The sequence below is a fragment of the Halichoerus grypus genome, chromosome 7 (assembly GCF_964656455.1).
Source record: "Halichoerus grypus chromosome 7, mHalGry1.hap1.1, whole genome shotgun sequence".
NCBI classification, from domain to species: Eukaryota; Metazoa; Chordata; class Mammalia; order Carnivora; family Phocidae; genus Halichoerus; species Halichoerus grypus.
In genome coordinates, this window is record NC_135718.1 from 149,211,774 (window position 1) to 149,229,237 (window position 17,464).

At 42.1% G+C, this 17,464-nt stretch overlaps 1 protein-coding gene across 2 annotated transcripts in view; it reads right to left on the reverse strand.

The window, feature by feature from the left end:
* Positions 1 to 1,142: 1,142 nt before the first annotated feature.
* HSD17B7 (hydroxysteroid 17-beta dehydrogenase 7) overlaps positions 1,143 to 17,464 on the reverse strand; it is a 31,040-nt gene continuing 14,718 nt past the window's right edge. Inside the window, exons 6-9 of one of the 2 annotated variants that reach the window (XM_036103483.2) lie at positions 16,988 to 17,092; positions 16,195 to 16,251; positions 5,180 to 5,278; positions 1,143 to 2,726 (exon numbers count right to left, since the gene is read on the reverse strand). In XM_036103483.2, coding sequence (XP_035959376.2) covers positions 2,625 to 2,726; positions 5,180 to 5,278; positions 16,195 to 16,251; positions 16,988 to 17,092 — 363 coding nt within the window. In that variant the 3' untranslated portion in view covers positions 1,143 to 2,624. Of the gene's footprint in view, positions 2,727 to 5,179; positions 5,279 to 16,194; positions 16,252 to 16,987; positions 17,093 to 17,464 lie in introns of those variants that run through there. The other variant, XR_004920834.2, reaches the window with a different exon arrangement.

Sequence of the window (17,464 nt, forward strand, 5' to 3'; positions counted from 1 at the left end):
TACTTTTTTCTTGTCTTCTCAAAAGTAACACGGGAAGAAATCTGCCCTTAGTCTCAAGAACTCTCATTAGTGATCTCTTTTCTCTGGTTGGCAAGTCAGTTTCGCGGGCTCTCTGCAGTTTCACCGTATCTGAGTTTGTTTGTGTTTGAGACTTGTCATTCTTCCTCAATCTGATGATCATAGCTGCCATCAACTCTGACAAATGCTCGGCTTTTCTCTCTTCAAATATTGCCTCTTTCCCATTTCTCAATTTCTTCTTTCTGGAACAGCTATTAAATGCATTTTGAAATGTCCCATTCTATCTTCACATGTCCACTCTCTATCCTCAAAACCCAAGAGTGCTGGGCATAGGGCTAGTGCCTGATACATAGCTGCAGAATGAATGAATGACTTGTACTAAATCCATCATGGAAATCAGAGTAAGTGCAGGAGTCCAAAGAAATCTGATTAGCCATTTATGCGAGAAAAATCAGGCATCTCCTGGAGCCCAACTCCTAGTAGTTGAATCTTCAACCTAGTAGCCAAGTTCAGGTATAAAAACTGAAATCTGGGATGATTTAAGGACAAGAACCAACTGCTGATGTACGCCACTTAGGGTGTGCACTTGGGAGGGGCAAAGGGGGGCTGCGATTTGTTCTCCACTTCAAGGAAATTTGATAAAATGGCTCAGAAAATACACAGAGCACCAACCTACTGACACATCATGAATGGCATGATACCAGGATTTAGTTCCCACTTAAAGTCTCCTTTTGGGCACTTACAGTAGAACAGAAATAAATAATCCAGTTTGTACTGACCATGCATCTACTAGGACACAACACAGTCTTCCAATTCTTCAAGGTAAGCACTGGTAGCAATATTTTTGTAATTAAATCGAGGTATAAACTGAAGTAATCTGCCCTAAGTTAGCAAGTTAGTTAATGACTAAACCCAAATTTGATCCAGTGTCCTCCCCATCCCAGTGCCCACGCCCCTGTCCCGGTGCCTTCTTGCTCGTCTAGATGCTGCCTCCTGAGTGAAGGTTCAACGTTCAGAAAACCGAACTCTCAGTCAGACAGGACAATGTCGCTCAGCGCCTTACGTTGCATCATTTGAACCATGACACTCTGGCTTATCCGTCTCTAAGAAAAACCGTATTGTCATCATTCTCAAAAATGCTGTTTATTCATTCACATGTGTTATGGCATTTAACGTTCCTCCACACCCGCGAGCAGAGGAAGCAGAAAGAGCCTGACTCCACTTTACAGATGAGGAACCTGAGATTCACAATAAAGTGCTTCTCGCACACTTGCAGTGTGAGTGGTCACAAGAGCACGACCCAGCGCTGCTCTCAGCTCTCCAACCTCACCCCTTCTCAAAGACAGCGGGGAGCGTGCAGAAGCACTCAGCCCTCGTTTTCACATACAGAAGGCTTAACTTTATTAAAAATATCTTTACCAACAAAATGAGGGAAACTATAACCAAAAAATTCATACTTAGAATATATAGAAACTATATTTCTATACAATTTTTCACTTTTATTAAGTCATTCAAAATTTTGCTCACTTTATTATATTCCAGGTACAGTGGTTATATGTAGGGTAAAGACATCTAGGCATTTTAGCATTTTTGTCTTTATATGCAAACCACTTCCAACCACTACTGATACCAGCAGATACCCCACCTGCAATTATTCAGTTGGAAAATTTTTTTGAAACAATGTGAATAAATAAGTTTTTGCTGCACGTTTGCATACATTAAAATATAATCATGAAAAACAGGCTGGTCGGCAATGAACAAATTTGCAAATGGTGTTAAAGGTCAGGCCCAACATTAACGCAGACCACCTCGACATCAATGAAAGACACTTCCAAAGGAAGAAATAATTCAAGTGCCCAAACACATATAATTTTGTTCCTGCGATTAACTACATGGGTATCTGTATTACGACTGTTAGGATTCTAACAATCTCGGGATTTTTAAAGATTTTCTTTATCTGAGAATGAGAGCGCATGTATGCATGTGAGAATCGATAGGGAGAGGGAGAGAGAGAATCCCAAGCAGACCCCATGCGGAGCACGGAGCCCAACTCAGGGCTCAATCTCTCGCCCCTGAGATCATGACCTGAGGTGAAATCAAGAGTCGGACGCCTAACTGACTGAGCCACGAGACGCCCCACAATCTCGGGATTTTTAGAAGCACCACGAGGAGGAAGAAATAAGGTACAAGACCTAGAAAACTGTCCATAAGAAAAGGAACAAAGCTCAGATTCACTCAGAGAGTGCCCAGAACTTCCTCCTGCTCGGGCAGGCCAAAAGCAGGCCGGTGAGTGCCTGCGTCATGAGTACTCGAGTCCACACCTCATCCCACCACGTGGCGCCTGGGCTCCAGTCGGCAGAACCAATGAACACATCCTTGGTTGGGTGACTCGAGCACAATTTTGATGTGACACCATTCTGGAGAACAGCTAACTCGTATTTTACTTATCGATCTTTTTCTCATGTGCACGCATACAGTCTTAGAGATAATCCTGAAAGGAGGGAAGAGACAATTCCAGCTCACTGTTTACCACACAGCCACATCACCCAACTCAACAGAATCCCAGAAAGCACAGTAGGTCTGCGATGTTTCAGAGAGTGCCACCGTCAGCTCTGATCGTTTGTTTTTTGAATGGTGTCCCTAATACGCTTTTCAAGTTCCAGTAAGTTTTGGTAAAATTTTTCAGCAGTGTCTTCATCTAGGTCCATCTGGAAAAGAAGCAAAGATAGGGATGAACAGAAAGGAAAAATAAAACGAATGGCATTTGTGTAAAAGGAAGGTATTCAACATACATAAGAGAATAACACATAAACAAAAACAACAGGGCTGGTAGGTCAGGGCTGGGGCTCCTGACTCTGAGATCCTGAGGACGTGTTCAGTCCAAACCCCAACCCTCAGCAAAGCTACCGATGCTGCCCTTACACAGCAAGACTGAAAGATCTGGTTTCGCTCTCTCCCCAACTCTTGTGTATCCAGTCATAGGAGACCCCAGCCAAATGAGATATGAGGACAAAAGAGAAAAATCAAAAGTTTTTTGCAATTAAACTGCCATCCACCTAATGTCCACCTTCTTCCATAAAGAGCCCAAGCTTTAGCCGGGTTCGCCGGCCTCCAGACTAAAAGCCTACATTGCCAGGCGCCACGGAAATGACTCTGCTCTGGCCAATGAGATCTGAGTGGACGTGGGCAGTCCTGCCCACGAGTCCCCTTCAAAGGTATGGACACTCCCATCTTTCCCCCTTCTTCCATCTTGCTCTCCTGAGCCAAAGAATGAGGGTCACACCCCAGGGATGGCAGAAGAGTGACTGAAGGACCCTGGGTGCCTGGCAATTTGGGGAGCTGCCAACACCAGCCCAAGGGGACCACTCTCCAAAACTGCTTTTACATGTGAGAAACCTGAGCTTCCATCCAGTTGAATCTGCTGTTAGTTCACACCCTCTGTTTCATGTAGAAAATCTAATTTTAACTGACACACTGTATGTAAAAGCAAACTCTCAGCTTCTATAAAAAAATAAAGCGATACCTCTTTTCAGGTCAACACAGAGCCTAAACTTTTTTAAAAAGCCTCCTTCTTCACAAAGCTGAAAGGCTGAAAATTAAAAACTTTTGAACATTTTGGAACTAACACTTACATTCATTATAAATCTCTGTCAGAGTTTTTCCCTATTGGAACTGGATCCAATAGAGAGCTCATTCAACCCCACAACCCCACCTCTGAACAGAGAAGAAAGCGGACTTCCCCAAATTAATCAACGTTTTTAAAACACTTTCTTCAACACATTTCCATAAAATGCTAATACAATATTTTGGTTTATAGAATGAAGCATTTTCTCCCTAGTCATTCCCTCGAGATTAATCGATAGTATGTTCAAACAAACTCTGAGGGCCTTTTTAAAAGGAAGCTTATTAACTTACAATAGAGTTCCCAAGGCGTGTTCTCTGTGATATTAAGTACTACATAAAATGTGAAGGAAAAAAAAGTCACGTAGTCAAGAAAAAATTATAAATGGTAGGATGAAACACTGCGCACGTGCGCGCGCACACACACACACACACACACACACACACACACGCGTGAACTGTGGCAACTCCTCGGAGCCTTCCCTGGGCAAATGTGCTGTGTGGAAGTCTCTGAAAGTGGGAAGTAAAATATGAAGCATTTCTCAAATTTACTTGGCCGACAAACAGCTTTTTGCAAATCTTCTCAAGGAACTAGAATCCCACAGAACATATTTTGGAAAACACTGGAGGTTCATAGGTTCATTTTTAGTAGAGAGACACCATGGCAAGCAAGAGAACGGTTCCCCTTAGACCTCAAACTACTGACACAGACAAGATCTCTGCCAATTATCTGACATCGCCGAGAGAAATTATTTGTCTCAATCTAGTTTCATTTTATGTCAGCGCCTCCCACATAAACTAGGCAGTGGAAAACAGGAGGCTGAGATAAACCTTACTCGTGACAAAAATACAAGAAAAACAGCTTTATAAGTTCAAAATAAATTTTCTCATTTTCTTATACGTAACTCCACGTTTGGCTTCTCTTTAGAAGACTACACAGTCTAAAAACCACGGCACCAAGGGTTCTTTTTTTCCATACTTCATCCCCTGACTCTTGAAAATACCAATGGATTGAAGCTAATAATTGTCACAAGCAGAACTGAACACTCAAAGGGAAGTGAACTTCCAGAAAGACACTTTATGTGTCATCCACCTTGCAACACGTTTCTTGAGCGCCTACTATGTGCAAGGCAACATGCTAGGGAAGGGGGTATAATCCTCCCCCTCACAGAGCCTATATTCAGACAGAAGAGTCCGGCATTGAGCGAATCCTACACAGAAGAGGTATGAGATGTCAAGAAAGCCTATGATGGAGGCACCTGACCTGGTCTGACGGGTCACAGAAGGCTGAGGTACAAGCTGACATCTTAGGCACAGGCAGAAATCAATCAGTTGAAAGAAGAAGGGTAAGAGGTATTCAGGTGGACAGAAGAGGACATGCGAGGCTCAGAGGCGGGAGAGAGAGCAGACAGGGATGAAAACAGGCCAGTGTGTTGCTAGCGACCAAAGAGGGAAGCCAGAGAGGGAAGCCAGGGAGCCAGGGACCAGTTCAGCAGCCGAGCAGCAAACGGTCTCCACGCAACAGCGTGAACGCACTTACCTTCTGGGTTGTTACGTAATTGCTTCCAAAGCCAGTGGTGGCACTCAGATATTTGGTCAGAGGATTAAGAGACTCGGGCTTTTGGTGGAAAAGCCATACCTGGAAAGGAAGAGGATGTCAATGATTTTTTTCTTCTTTGGCCCAAGATGAGTGAGGCTGTGGGGAATCTATAATCAGCACTTAACCATGCTCTAAACAAACTCTAAAAATTCTCCTGAATATCATCAGCTAATGGTGATGTCTTCATGAGCCACCAGTGTAACCTGCTTAATAGTATCCTTTGAACATTTATTTAAAGCAGAAAAACCCTCATATTTTAGCTGTCTCTTTCCTTAATCCCCAAGTTAGAGTTCACAGCACACTGACTAGCTTTTTCAGAGTTGATACTCGGCCCATGCCACAGTAAGTACAGGTCATTGATGTAATATTTCATTTTCTTAGTAGGTAAGCATGACCATGCACACCATTCAGAGGATGTACATGGCAAAAGGTGAGTCTCCCTACCTTCCCAATTTTCCGGCCACCTAGCTGTCCTCTCTGGAAGCACGCACTCTTGCTAGTACCTTACATATTCTTCCAAAGAAAATCTGTTTGCTTAAAAACACATATATCCTCTTCTCTTACTTAAATGGAAGCAAAATATACACATTATTTCATACTTTGCATTTTTCACTTGAACGATAGGCCCTTCGAGATATGTTCAAATCAGCAAATAGAGAGCTGTTTCATTCGTTGCTAAAGAAGCCCAGTATTCCATCTCATGGATGGACCATCAATTATGTAATCAATTTCCAAATGATGGACATACACGTTATTTCCAGTCTTTGCTATTACAAACCACACTGCAGTGAATGATGAATACATCACCTCATGTGAATCTGAGTACATCTATAAGATAATTACCAAAGATGGAATTATTGGGTCAAAGGGCTGGGTGTGTGTTATCTTGAATGATCTTGCTAAACAGTCCTGGATACAGGCTTCATCAGTCTACCTCCCCCTAGCAGTGCGGGAGAGTGCTCGCTCCCAACGGCCCTGCCAGGATGGTGAAGTGCCAAGCTTCCTCATCTCTACTAATCAGAGATGAGAAACAGTCTTTCGTTACAGTTTTGATTTCCATGTCTCTTAGCATGAATAAGGTTGAGCGCCTCTTCATGGGATTAAGACAGTTTAAAGATTCTCTGTTCATACCCTTTGCCCACTGTTCCAGCAGGTTGTTTCTCTTGATTTGCTGAAGCTCCTTAACTAGTATAAAAATGAACCCTTTCCTATGATACGCGTGGCAGCTAATTTTCTTCCACATCGTGGTCAGTCTTTGGAGTGTATTTATAGTGAGGATTTTGGTCACGCAAAATTTGATAACTTTCATGTAATCAAAATGTTCAGGGGCGCCTGGGTGGCTCAGTCGGTTAAGCATCTGCATTCGGCTCAGGTCATGATCTCAGGGTCCTGGGATCAAGCCCCACATTGGGTTCCCTGCTCAGCGGGGAGCCTGCTTCTCCCTCTCCCTCTGTCCCTCCCCCGCCCCACCGCTTATGCTCTCTCTCTCTCTCTCTCTCCCTCTCTCAAATAAATAAAATTAAAAAAAAAAATGCTCAGTCTTTTTTCTTGCAGCTCCTGGGAATAGCTAAGCCCCCACACTCTTAAACTATTTAAACATGTCCCCATATTTCCTTCTAGTAATCATATATTTTAACTTTTATGTGTAACTCTTTTATCTAGAATTTTATTTGGGTATGACGTATGAAGAAAAGATCCTATTCTCTTTTTCGGCAACATTGGCTGAATAATCCCTGTCCCCCACTAATTTGGAATGCCATCGCTATCATACACCAGATCCCTGTACGGTGAGGGCCTGTCCCAAACTTTCTATTCTATTCCACTGATCTGTCAAGTCACATGCCAGCACTATACTGTTTTCATTGAGATAGTTTTCTTTGAAATCTTAAATGCTGAGGAGGGTGGAGCAAGATGGCGGAGGAGTAGGAGACCTAAATTTCGTCTGGTCCCAGGAATTCAGCTGGATAGGGATCAAACCATTCTGAACACCTACAAACTCAACAGGAGATGGAAGAATAGCAGCAATTCTATGAACAGAAAAGCGACCACTTTCTGGAAGGTAGGAGAAGTGAATCCGAGGCGATATTCGGGAGGATAGACGGCAGGGGAGGGGGCCTCCATCAGCTGCTACCCGCAAGTGATAGAGCCGCAGAGCACAAAATCGGAACTTTTAGAAGTCGGCTCTGCTGAGGGACATCGCTCCAGTGGCTAAGCGGGGGGTGGAACCCTCGCGGGACAGTGTGGTCTCAGGACCCTCGGGGTCACAGAAAGACCGGGGGTGCCTGAGTGCGGCAGAGCTCCCAGGTATCAGAGCGGGGAAGCCGGCTGCAGAGATGGAGCCAAGGAGCGGGCTCTCAGCTCGGGGTTGCCATAAACCGTGATCCGCAGCACAGTCAGGCCACTGCTCCTCCAGCAGGGACCCAACAAGTGGCAGATCCGGGGAGACTCCCCTTCCTCCCCTGGGAGGAGCGGCGTGGGAGCGCACCACAGGGATCTGCTGGGTTTGGAGACTCCGCACGGGGTCGGGTGCCAGAGATAGAAACGCTTGGTCACAGGCCGGGTGAGCACGGAGTGTGGCCGGAGACCGGGGAGACGGCAGTGACTGACTGCTTTTCTCTGGGGGCGCACTGAGGAGTGGGGACGCCGAGTTCTCGGCTCCTCTGGGGCAGAGATTGGGAGGCCACCATTCTCACTCTTGGCCTCCAAAGCCGTACGGAAAGCTTGCAGGGACAAAAGCTCCCGAGAGAAACCCGAGCAGATTACTTAGCCCGACCCGGCAAGGGCAGGGCAATTCCGCCTCCAGCAAAAACATTTGAGAACCATGGCAACAGGCCCCTCCCCCAGAAGATCAGCAAGAACAGCCAGCCAAGACCAAGTTTACCCATCAACGAGAACGGCAGAACTCCAGCGCTAGGGGAATAATGCACATAGAATCCATGGCTTTTTTACCATGATTCTTTAGTCTTTCAAAGTTAATTTTTTTAATTTTCTTTATTTTTTCTTTTTCTATTTTTTTTCTTGAATTTTTCTTCTTTCCTTTTTCAACCATCTTATCAATTCCTTTTTTAAAATCTTTTTTAATTTTCATTTTTACAGTCATATTCTAGCGCTTCATTGTACTTAACCTTATTTTTTGTATATATATATATAAGTTTTTCTTTCTTTAAAATTTTGGGAGACAGTTTCTTCTAACAGACCAAAATATACCTTAAATCTCTAGTGTATGGCTTGCCTGATTACATTCTTTTTTTTTTTAATTTCTCTTTTCTTTTTTTCAACCAACTTCTTGTCAATTCCTTTTTTAAAATCTTTTTCAATTTTCATCTTTACAGTCATATTCATCATATTTACCCTTATTTTTATATATATATATATAAGTTTTTCTTTCTTTAAAATTTTAGGAGGCAGTTTCTTCTAACAGACCAAAATACACCCAAAATCTAGTGTGTGGCTCTGTTCTATTCACCAGCCTGATTGTATTCTTTTTTTTTTTTCTTCTCCCCCTGGTTTTGGGTCTCTTCTGATTTGTTTAGTGTATATTTTTCTAGGGTCATTGTTACACTTTTAGCATTTTGTTCTATCATTCATCTATTCTTCTCTGGACAAAATGACAAGACGGAAAAACTCACCTCAAAAAAAAAGAACAAGAGGCAGTACTGACTGCCAGGGACCTAATCAATATAGACATTAGTAAGATGTCAGAACTAGAGTTCAGAATGACTATTCTAAAGATACTAGCTGGGCTTCGAAAAAGTATAGAACATACTAGAGAATCCCTTTCTGGAGAAATAAAAGAACTAAAATCTAACCAAGTTGAAATCAAAAAGGCTATTAATGAGGTGTAATAAAAAAATGGAGGCTCCAACTGTTAGGATAAATGAGGCAGAAGAGAGAATTAGTGATACAGAAGACCAAATGATGGAGAATAAAGAAGCTGAAAAAAGAGAGATAAACAACTACTGGATCACAAGGGGAGAATTTGAGAGATAAGTGATACCATAAGACAAAACAATATTAGAATAATTGGGATCCCAGAAGAAAAAAGAGAGAGAGAAGCAGAAGGTATATTAGAACAAATTACAGCAGAGAACTTCCCTAATTTGGGGAAGGAAACAGGCATCAAAATCCAGGAGGCACAGAGAAACCCCCTCAAAATCAATAAAAATAGGTCAACACCCCAACATCTAATAGTAAAACTTACGAGTCTCAGAGACAAAGAGAAAATCCTGAAAGCAGTTCAGGACAAGAGGTCTGTAACCTACAATAGTAGAAATATTAGATAGGCCGCAGACCTATCCACAGAGACCTGGCAGGCCAGAAAGGACTGGCATGATATATTCAGAGCACTAAACGAGAAAATATGCAGCCAAGAATACTATATCCAACTAGGCTGTCATTGAAAATAGAAGGAGAGATAAAAAGCTTCCAGGACAAACAAAAACTAAAAGAATTTGCCAACACCAAACCATCCCTACAAGAAATATTGAAAGGGGTCCTCTAAGCAAAGAGAGAGCCTAAAAGCAACATAGACCAGAAAGGAACACAGACAATATACAGTAACAGTCACCTTACAGGCCATACAATGGCACTAAATTCCTATCTTTCAATAGTTACCCTGAATGTAACTATGGGCTAAATGCCCCAATCAAAAGACACAGGCTATCAGATTGGATTAAAAAACAAGACTCATCCATATGCTGTCTGCAAGAGACTCATTTTAGACCCAAAGACACCTCCAGATTTAAAGTGAGGGGGTGGAAAACCATTTACCATGCTAATGTACATCAAAAGAAAGCTGGGGTGGCAATCCTTATATCAGACAAATTAGATTTGAAATCAAAGACTATAATAAGAGATGAGGAAGGACACTATATCATACTTAAAGGGTCTATCCAACAAGAAGATCTAACAATTGTAAATATCTATGCCCCTAACATGGGAGCAGCCAATTATATAAGCCAATTAAAACAAAATCAAAGAAACACATAGACAATAATACAATAATGGTAGGAGACTTTAATACCCTCCTCACTGAAATGGACAGATCATCTGAGCAAAAGATCAACAAGGAAATAAAGACTTTAAATGACACACTGGACCAGATGGACTTCACAGATATATTTAGAACATTCCATCTCAAAGCAACAGAGTACACATTCTTCTCTAGTGCCCGTGGAACATTCTCCAGAATCGATCACATCCTGGGTCACAAATCAGGTCTCAACCAGTACCAAAAGATTGGGATCATTCCCTGCATATTTTCAGACCACAATGCTTTGAAACTAGAACTCAATCACAAGAGGAAAGTTGGAAAGAACTCAAATACATGAAGGCTAAGAGCATCCTACTAAAGAATGAATGGGTCAACCAGGAAATTAAAGAATAATTTAAAAAATTCATGGAAACAAATGAAAATGAAAACACAGCTGCTGAAAATCTTTGGGATGCAGCAAAGGCAGTCCTAAGAGGAAAGTATATAGCAATACAAGCCTTCCTCAAGAAACAAGAAAGGTCTCGGGGCGCCTGGGTGGCTCAGTTGGTTAAGCGACTGCCTTCGGCTCAGGTCATGATCCTGCAGTCCCTGGATCGAGTCCCGCATCGGGCTCCCTGCTCGGCGGGGAGCCTGCTTCTCCCTCTGACCCTCCCCCCTCTCATGTGCTCTCTCTCTCTCATTCTCTCTGTCTCAAATAAATAAATAAAATCTTTAAAAAAAAAAAAAAAAAAAAGAAACAAGAAAGGTCTCAAATACACAACCTAACCCTACACCTAAAGGAGCTGGAGAAAGAACAGCAAATAAAGCCTAAACCCAGCAGGAGAAGAAAAATAATAAATATCAGAGAAGAAATCAATGAAATAGAAACCAAAAGAACAGTAGAATAGATCAACGAAGCTAGGAGCTGGTTCTTTGAAAGAATTAATAAGACTGATAAACCCCTGGCCAGACTTATCAAAAAGAAAAGAGAAATGACCCAATTAAATAAAATCATGAATGAAAGAGAAGAGATCACAACCAACACCAAAGAAATACAAAGGGAAAAATGAAGGGGGGGAAATCAGAGGGGGAGACAAACCATGAGAGACTATGGGCTCTGAGAAACAAACTGAGGGTTCTAGAGGGGAGGCGGGTGGGGGGATGGGTTAGCCTGGTGATGGGTATTAAAGAGGGCATGTACTACACGGAGCACTGGGTGTTACACGCAAACAATGAATCATGGAACACTACATCAAAAACTAATGATGTAATGTATGGTGATTAACATAACATAATAAAAAAAAGTTCAAAAAACAAACAAAACAAAACAAAAAAACCAAACAATTATAAGAACATAGTATGAGCAACTATATGCCAGCAAATTAGATAATCTGAAAGAAATGGATGCATTCCTAGAGACATATAAACTACCAAAACTGAACCGGAAGAAACAGAAAATCTGAACAGACCCATAACCAGTAAGGAAATTGAAGCAGTCATCAAAAATCTCCCAACAAACAAGAGCCCAGGGCCAGATGGCTTCCCAGGAGAATTCTACCAAACATTTAAAGAAGAATTAATACCTATTCTTCTGAAACTGTTCCAAAAAATAGAAATGGAAGGAAAATTTCCAAACACGTTTTATGAGGCCACAATTACCTTGATCCCAAATCCAGACAAAGACCCCATCAAAAAGGAGAATTACAGACCAATATCCCTGATGGACATGGATGCAAAAATTCTCACCAAAATACTAGCCAATAGGATCCAACAGTACATTAAAAGGATTATTCACCATGACCAAGTGGGATTTATCCCTGGGCTGCAAGGCTGGTACAACATCCACAAATCAATCAATGTGATACAATACATTAATAAAAGAAAGAACAAGAACCATATGATCCTCTCAATAGATGCAGAAAAAGCATTTGACAAAGTACAGCATCCTTTCCTGATCAAAACTCATCACAATGTAGGGATAGAGGGTACATACCTCACATCATAAAAGCCATCTATGAAAAACCTACAGCAAGTATCATTCTCAATGGGGAAAAACTGAGAGCTTTCCCCCTAACATCAGGAACACGGCTGGGAGTCCACTATCACCACCGCTATTCAACATAGGACTAGAAGTCCTAGCCACAGCAATGAGACAACAAAAAGAAATAAAAGGCATCCGAATCAGCAAAGAAGTCAAACTCTCACTCTTTGCAGATGATATGATACTTTATGTGGAAAACCCAAGACTCCACCCCAAAACTGCTAGAACTCATACAGGAATTCAGTCAAGTGGCAGGATATAAAATCAATGCACAGAAATCAGTTGCATTTCTATACACCAACAACAAGACAGAAGAAAGCGAAATTAAGGAGTCAATCCCATTTACAATTGCACCCAAAACCATAAGATACCTAGGAATAAATCTAACCAAAGAGGCAAAGAATCTGTACTCAGAAAACCACAGAATACTCATGAAAGAAATTGAGGAAGACACAAAGAAATGGAAAAATGTTCCATGCTCATGGATTGGAAGAACAAATATTGTGAAAATGTCTATGCTACCTAGAGCAATCCATACATTTAATGCAATCCCTATCAAAATACCATCCACTTTTTTCAAAGAAATAGAACAAATAATCCTAAAATTTATATGGAACCAGAAAAGACCCCAAATAGCCAGAGGAATGTTGAAAAAGAAAAGCAAAGTTGGCGGCATCACAATTCCGGACTTCAAGCTCTATTACAAAGCTGTCATCATCAAGACAGTATGGTACTGGCACAAAAACAGACACATGGATCAACGGAACAGAATAGAGAGCCCAGAAATGGATCCTCACTCTATGGTCAACTAATCTTTGACAAAGCAGGAGAGAATGTCCAATGGAAAAAAGTCTCTTCAACAAATGGTGTTAGGAAAATTGGACAGCCACATGCAGAAGAATGAAACTGGACCATTTCCTTACACCACACACAAAAATAGATGCAAATGGATGAAAGACCTAAATGTGAGACGGAAAATACTTGAGAACACAAGCAGCAACCTCTTCGACCTCAGCCACAGCAACTTCTTCCTAGAAACATCACCAAAGGCAAGGGAAGCAAGAGCAAAAATGAACTATTGGGACTTCATCAAGATAAAAAACTTTTGCAAAGCAAAGGAAACAGTCAACAAAACTAAGAGACAACTGACAGAATGGGAGAAGATATTTGCAAATGACATATCAGATAAAGGGCTAGTATCCAAAATCTATAAAGAAGTTATCAAACTCAACACCCAGAGAACAAATAATCAAATCAACAAATGGGCAGAAGACATGAACAGACACTTCTGCAAAGAACACAGCCAAATGGGGATGCCTGGGTGGCTCAGTCAGTTAAGCGTCTGCCTTCGGCTCAGGACATGATTCCAGGGTCCTGGGATCAATTGCCACATCGGGCTCCTTGATCAGCAGGAAGCCTGCTTCTCCCTCTGCCTGCCACTCCCCCTACTTGTGCTTGCTCTCTCCCTCTCTCTCTATCTCTCTGACAAATAAATAAAATCTTTAAAAAAAAAAGACATCCAAATGGCCAACAGACACATGAAAAAGTGCTCAACATCACTCAGCATCAGGGAAATACAAATCAAAACCTCAATGAGATACCACCTCACACAGGTCAGAATGGCTAAAATTAACAAGTCAGGAAACGACAGATGTTGGCGAGGATGCGGAGAAAGGGGAATCTTCGTACACTGTTGGTGGGAATGCAGCTGGTGCAGCCACTCTGGAAAACAGTATGGAGGTTCCTCAAAAAGTTGAAAATAGAGTTACCCTACAACCCAGCAATTGCAGTGCTGGGTATTTACCCCAAAGATACAAATGTAGTGATCTGAAGGGGCACCTGCAGCCCAATGTTTATAGCAGCAATGTCCACAATAGCCAAACTATGGAAAGAGCCCAGATGTCCATCAACAGATGAATGGATAAAGATGCGGTATATATATACAATGGAATATTATGCAGCCATCAAAAAAATGAAATCTTGCCATTTGCAAGGGTATTACGCTGAGCGAAATAAGTCAATCAGAGAAAGACAAGTATCATATGATCTCACTGATAAGAGGAATTTGAGAAACAAGACAGAGGATCATAGGGGAAGGGAGGGAGAAATGAAACAAAACTAAACCAGAGAGGGAGACAAACAATAAGAGACTCAATCTCAGGAAACAAACTGAGGATTGCTGGAGTGGAGGGGGGTGGGAGGGATGGGGTGGCTGGGTGATGGACACTGGGGAGGGTGTATGCTAAGGTGAGCACTGTGAATTGTGTAAGACTGATGAATCATAGACCTGTAGCCCTGAAACAAATAATACATTATATGTTAATAAAAAAAAAAAAGTAAAAAAAATAAATAAATAAATACAATTTAAAAAAAATCTTAAATGCTGAAATACACAAAATCCTTTATGGTAAGCCTCCTCTCATGTATGCCCATAATTCCTGTTTTACAGATAATAAAAGGCTTAAATGAGTGAAAAAATGTGCCCAGTACTTCGTAGCCAGAAACTGGAGAAGTGGGATTTGAACAGAACCAGTCGAACTCTAGAGTCCACATGCTGAACCATTGTGCCTTCGGCCACTCCAGCTTAGTCCACGTAAGGAGCCGAAACTCACCTGAGGATTGCAGAGATTCTTACCACACATGCGCTAGGCCCAAACCCTCATCCATCCATATCTACCAGCATTTACAACCATTGCTAAGTGGCAATCGAGGCATCCATCCACATTTTAGGAAATTCCAGCAGGGTCACAAAGTTTTTAAACTGTGCCATGGGTCATGCTGTCCTATCCAGATCCAGCTCATCCTTCAGAGCCCAGATCAAGCCCTACTTAATGAGGAAAGCTTGCTCCCACCAGCCCAGCTTCCAATGATCCTCCTTTCTGATCAGTCCAACTACTCACCACCTGATGACAAAATGTCTTATTTTCTCGCCTCTCTTCTATATTCCTTTTTTTTTTCTCCCGAAACATGACCCTAAGCACCTTAGTAAATGGAGATTTTGTCTTCTAACTATTCTTCACACCACTGATACTCAATATATACTTGACCTCCACACTTGATTTTTAGTATCTGAGATGTGTAGAATGAGTAATCTCTAAAGGACCACATACTATTTCTAATGCTTTGGCAAATATATGAAGGACTAATTAAAACTGGTTTAAAAGCACTTGCTTTGACAATCAATTTGTGTTCCTACGACAAATGCATTTATTTCTGCAACGTTTACCAAAACAAGAGTGCCAACCGCTTCCCTCAATGTTTTCCTTAGTTAATTTCAATGCAGCCAAGATTTAAGAATCTACTAAGTATGAGCACTACAGTGACAGAGGACAAACAAGCTTCATCTCGTGGGACAGTTCTGATCCATGAGCAGAAGGTGCCTTTGGGGCCTTTTGTTGATGAATCATCAGAGACATCGTTTGAGTAATGAGTAATGTCTGCCATTGATGAGGAAACACACGTAATCCATTTGCCATTTAAGGAAATGCACTGCCTTTCTAATAAAGTAACAACTTGATTCTCTTCATATTTAAACAGAGTTAAGAGAATCGTCATATAAGGAAATGGAGTTGGACTGTGTCACCTGTACTCTTGGCCTGCAAGACGCACCTTCTCCCTGGGAACGGGAACCGTTGGCCTGGCTACCATCTTGCTTTGCCTGCCCCTGCAGTATTCCGCTGCTCTGCCCTCTAGCTGCTGTGTACCTTGCTTCTGCAGAGACACTGTCCCTACGACACGGCATCCAGCGCTGTGGTAGATACTACACTTCTAAATTTCACTCCTCATCCCCTGTCCTCAGGCTCATGGCCCCCCTTAGTCCAAAACAGGACCTTGATTATTCACAGAGCTTATCTTTTCTGTTGAGATTGTTCCCACTCCCAGTGAACTTCAGTTTATATCCGCTAAGCAACCCTACACGCAGCTGCAATTCCAGCAACGTACCAGGGCTTCCGTTCCGTTGTGCGGCGTCACAGTGAAAGCATTTGCAAAAAAGCGAAGCTGAGGAAAAGAAAAGAACCGTCATTTTGTGGCGGTGTAGAACAGAGTCACAAAAGCATTATTCATTTATATACTAAAAAAGATAATCTGCACTTCTCATCAGAGAACATTTTTTAAGTACCGAAAACTAAAGAAGTCTAAAACAGAAATATCACTTAATCTCCATCACTCTGAGCCAACCACTTTTAACATGGGGGCATAATTCCTTCTCATCTTTTTCTTATACCTGCCATCATGGAGGGACATTTTTTCCAGAGCTCTGCAAGAGAGAAACATTTCCTATAAGTAGCATTTTCTAATGGGGAAGGAACGCTGGTCCTGCAAGACGCTCAAAACACAAAACAAAAGAAACAAGCAAAAACATGGTTCCGTGGCCATACAGTGCACAACCATCCCCTTCTTGGGAACTTTTAATGCATATGACCACATTGAGAGCTCGGAGAAATCTAGCTGAACAGCACTTAACACAGGTTTCTCAAAATTATGTAATCCTAGAACTCCTGGGAGCTATGGTGTGTGATCAAAGACACAGCCGCTGACAGAGAAGGGGACATTCGGATGGTGAGGCAGGGGGATAGCAGGGTGTACAAAGCAGAGGTTACACACTGAGGAACTTCAAAAACCTCAAATGAAATGAAACTCTGCCACCTTCTGGTTCAACTTCTTAAATCAGTTCCCAACCCTTAGACACACCTTTTTGGTCCCGGGTCGAAGAGCTGAAGTGTTCATCACTTACCAGCCATATGATGGGCAGCAGTACTGTCCACACACAGGGAGGGAGAATTCCACAGGTCATACTGGTCACCATTGTGCCTGGGCACACCACGCTGGAATACAGACCCTGAGAGCACAGGGAGGAGCCAAAGTAAGATTCAAATTCAGTGTTTATGGACGCAGCCCATCCACGTGCTTGTGAATAAAGGACATATGCAAATGAATCAGGAAGCCGGGGCATGAAGGATTTATGCTCTGAGCTGCCCCTGAAGCCTGGCAAACCGTATCAGTGAAAGAATCATGTCCGGAGGACACACGAGGAGAGGCGCTCAGGATGCAAAGATGAGTAAGACAAGGTCTCTGTTCTCCAGAAATTCACAGAACAAAGAATAACCCAACTTGGGGCTGGAAGAGAAAAGGAGGATCTGGTTACTGGAGTTTGCCAGGTATTGGCTTAATTGAAGATCGGTTTATTGATCATAATAAGCACTTCAGATAA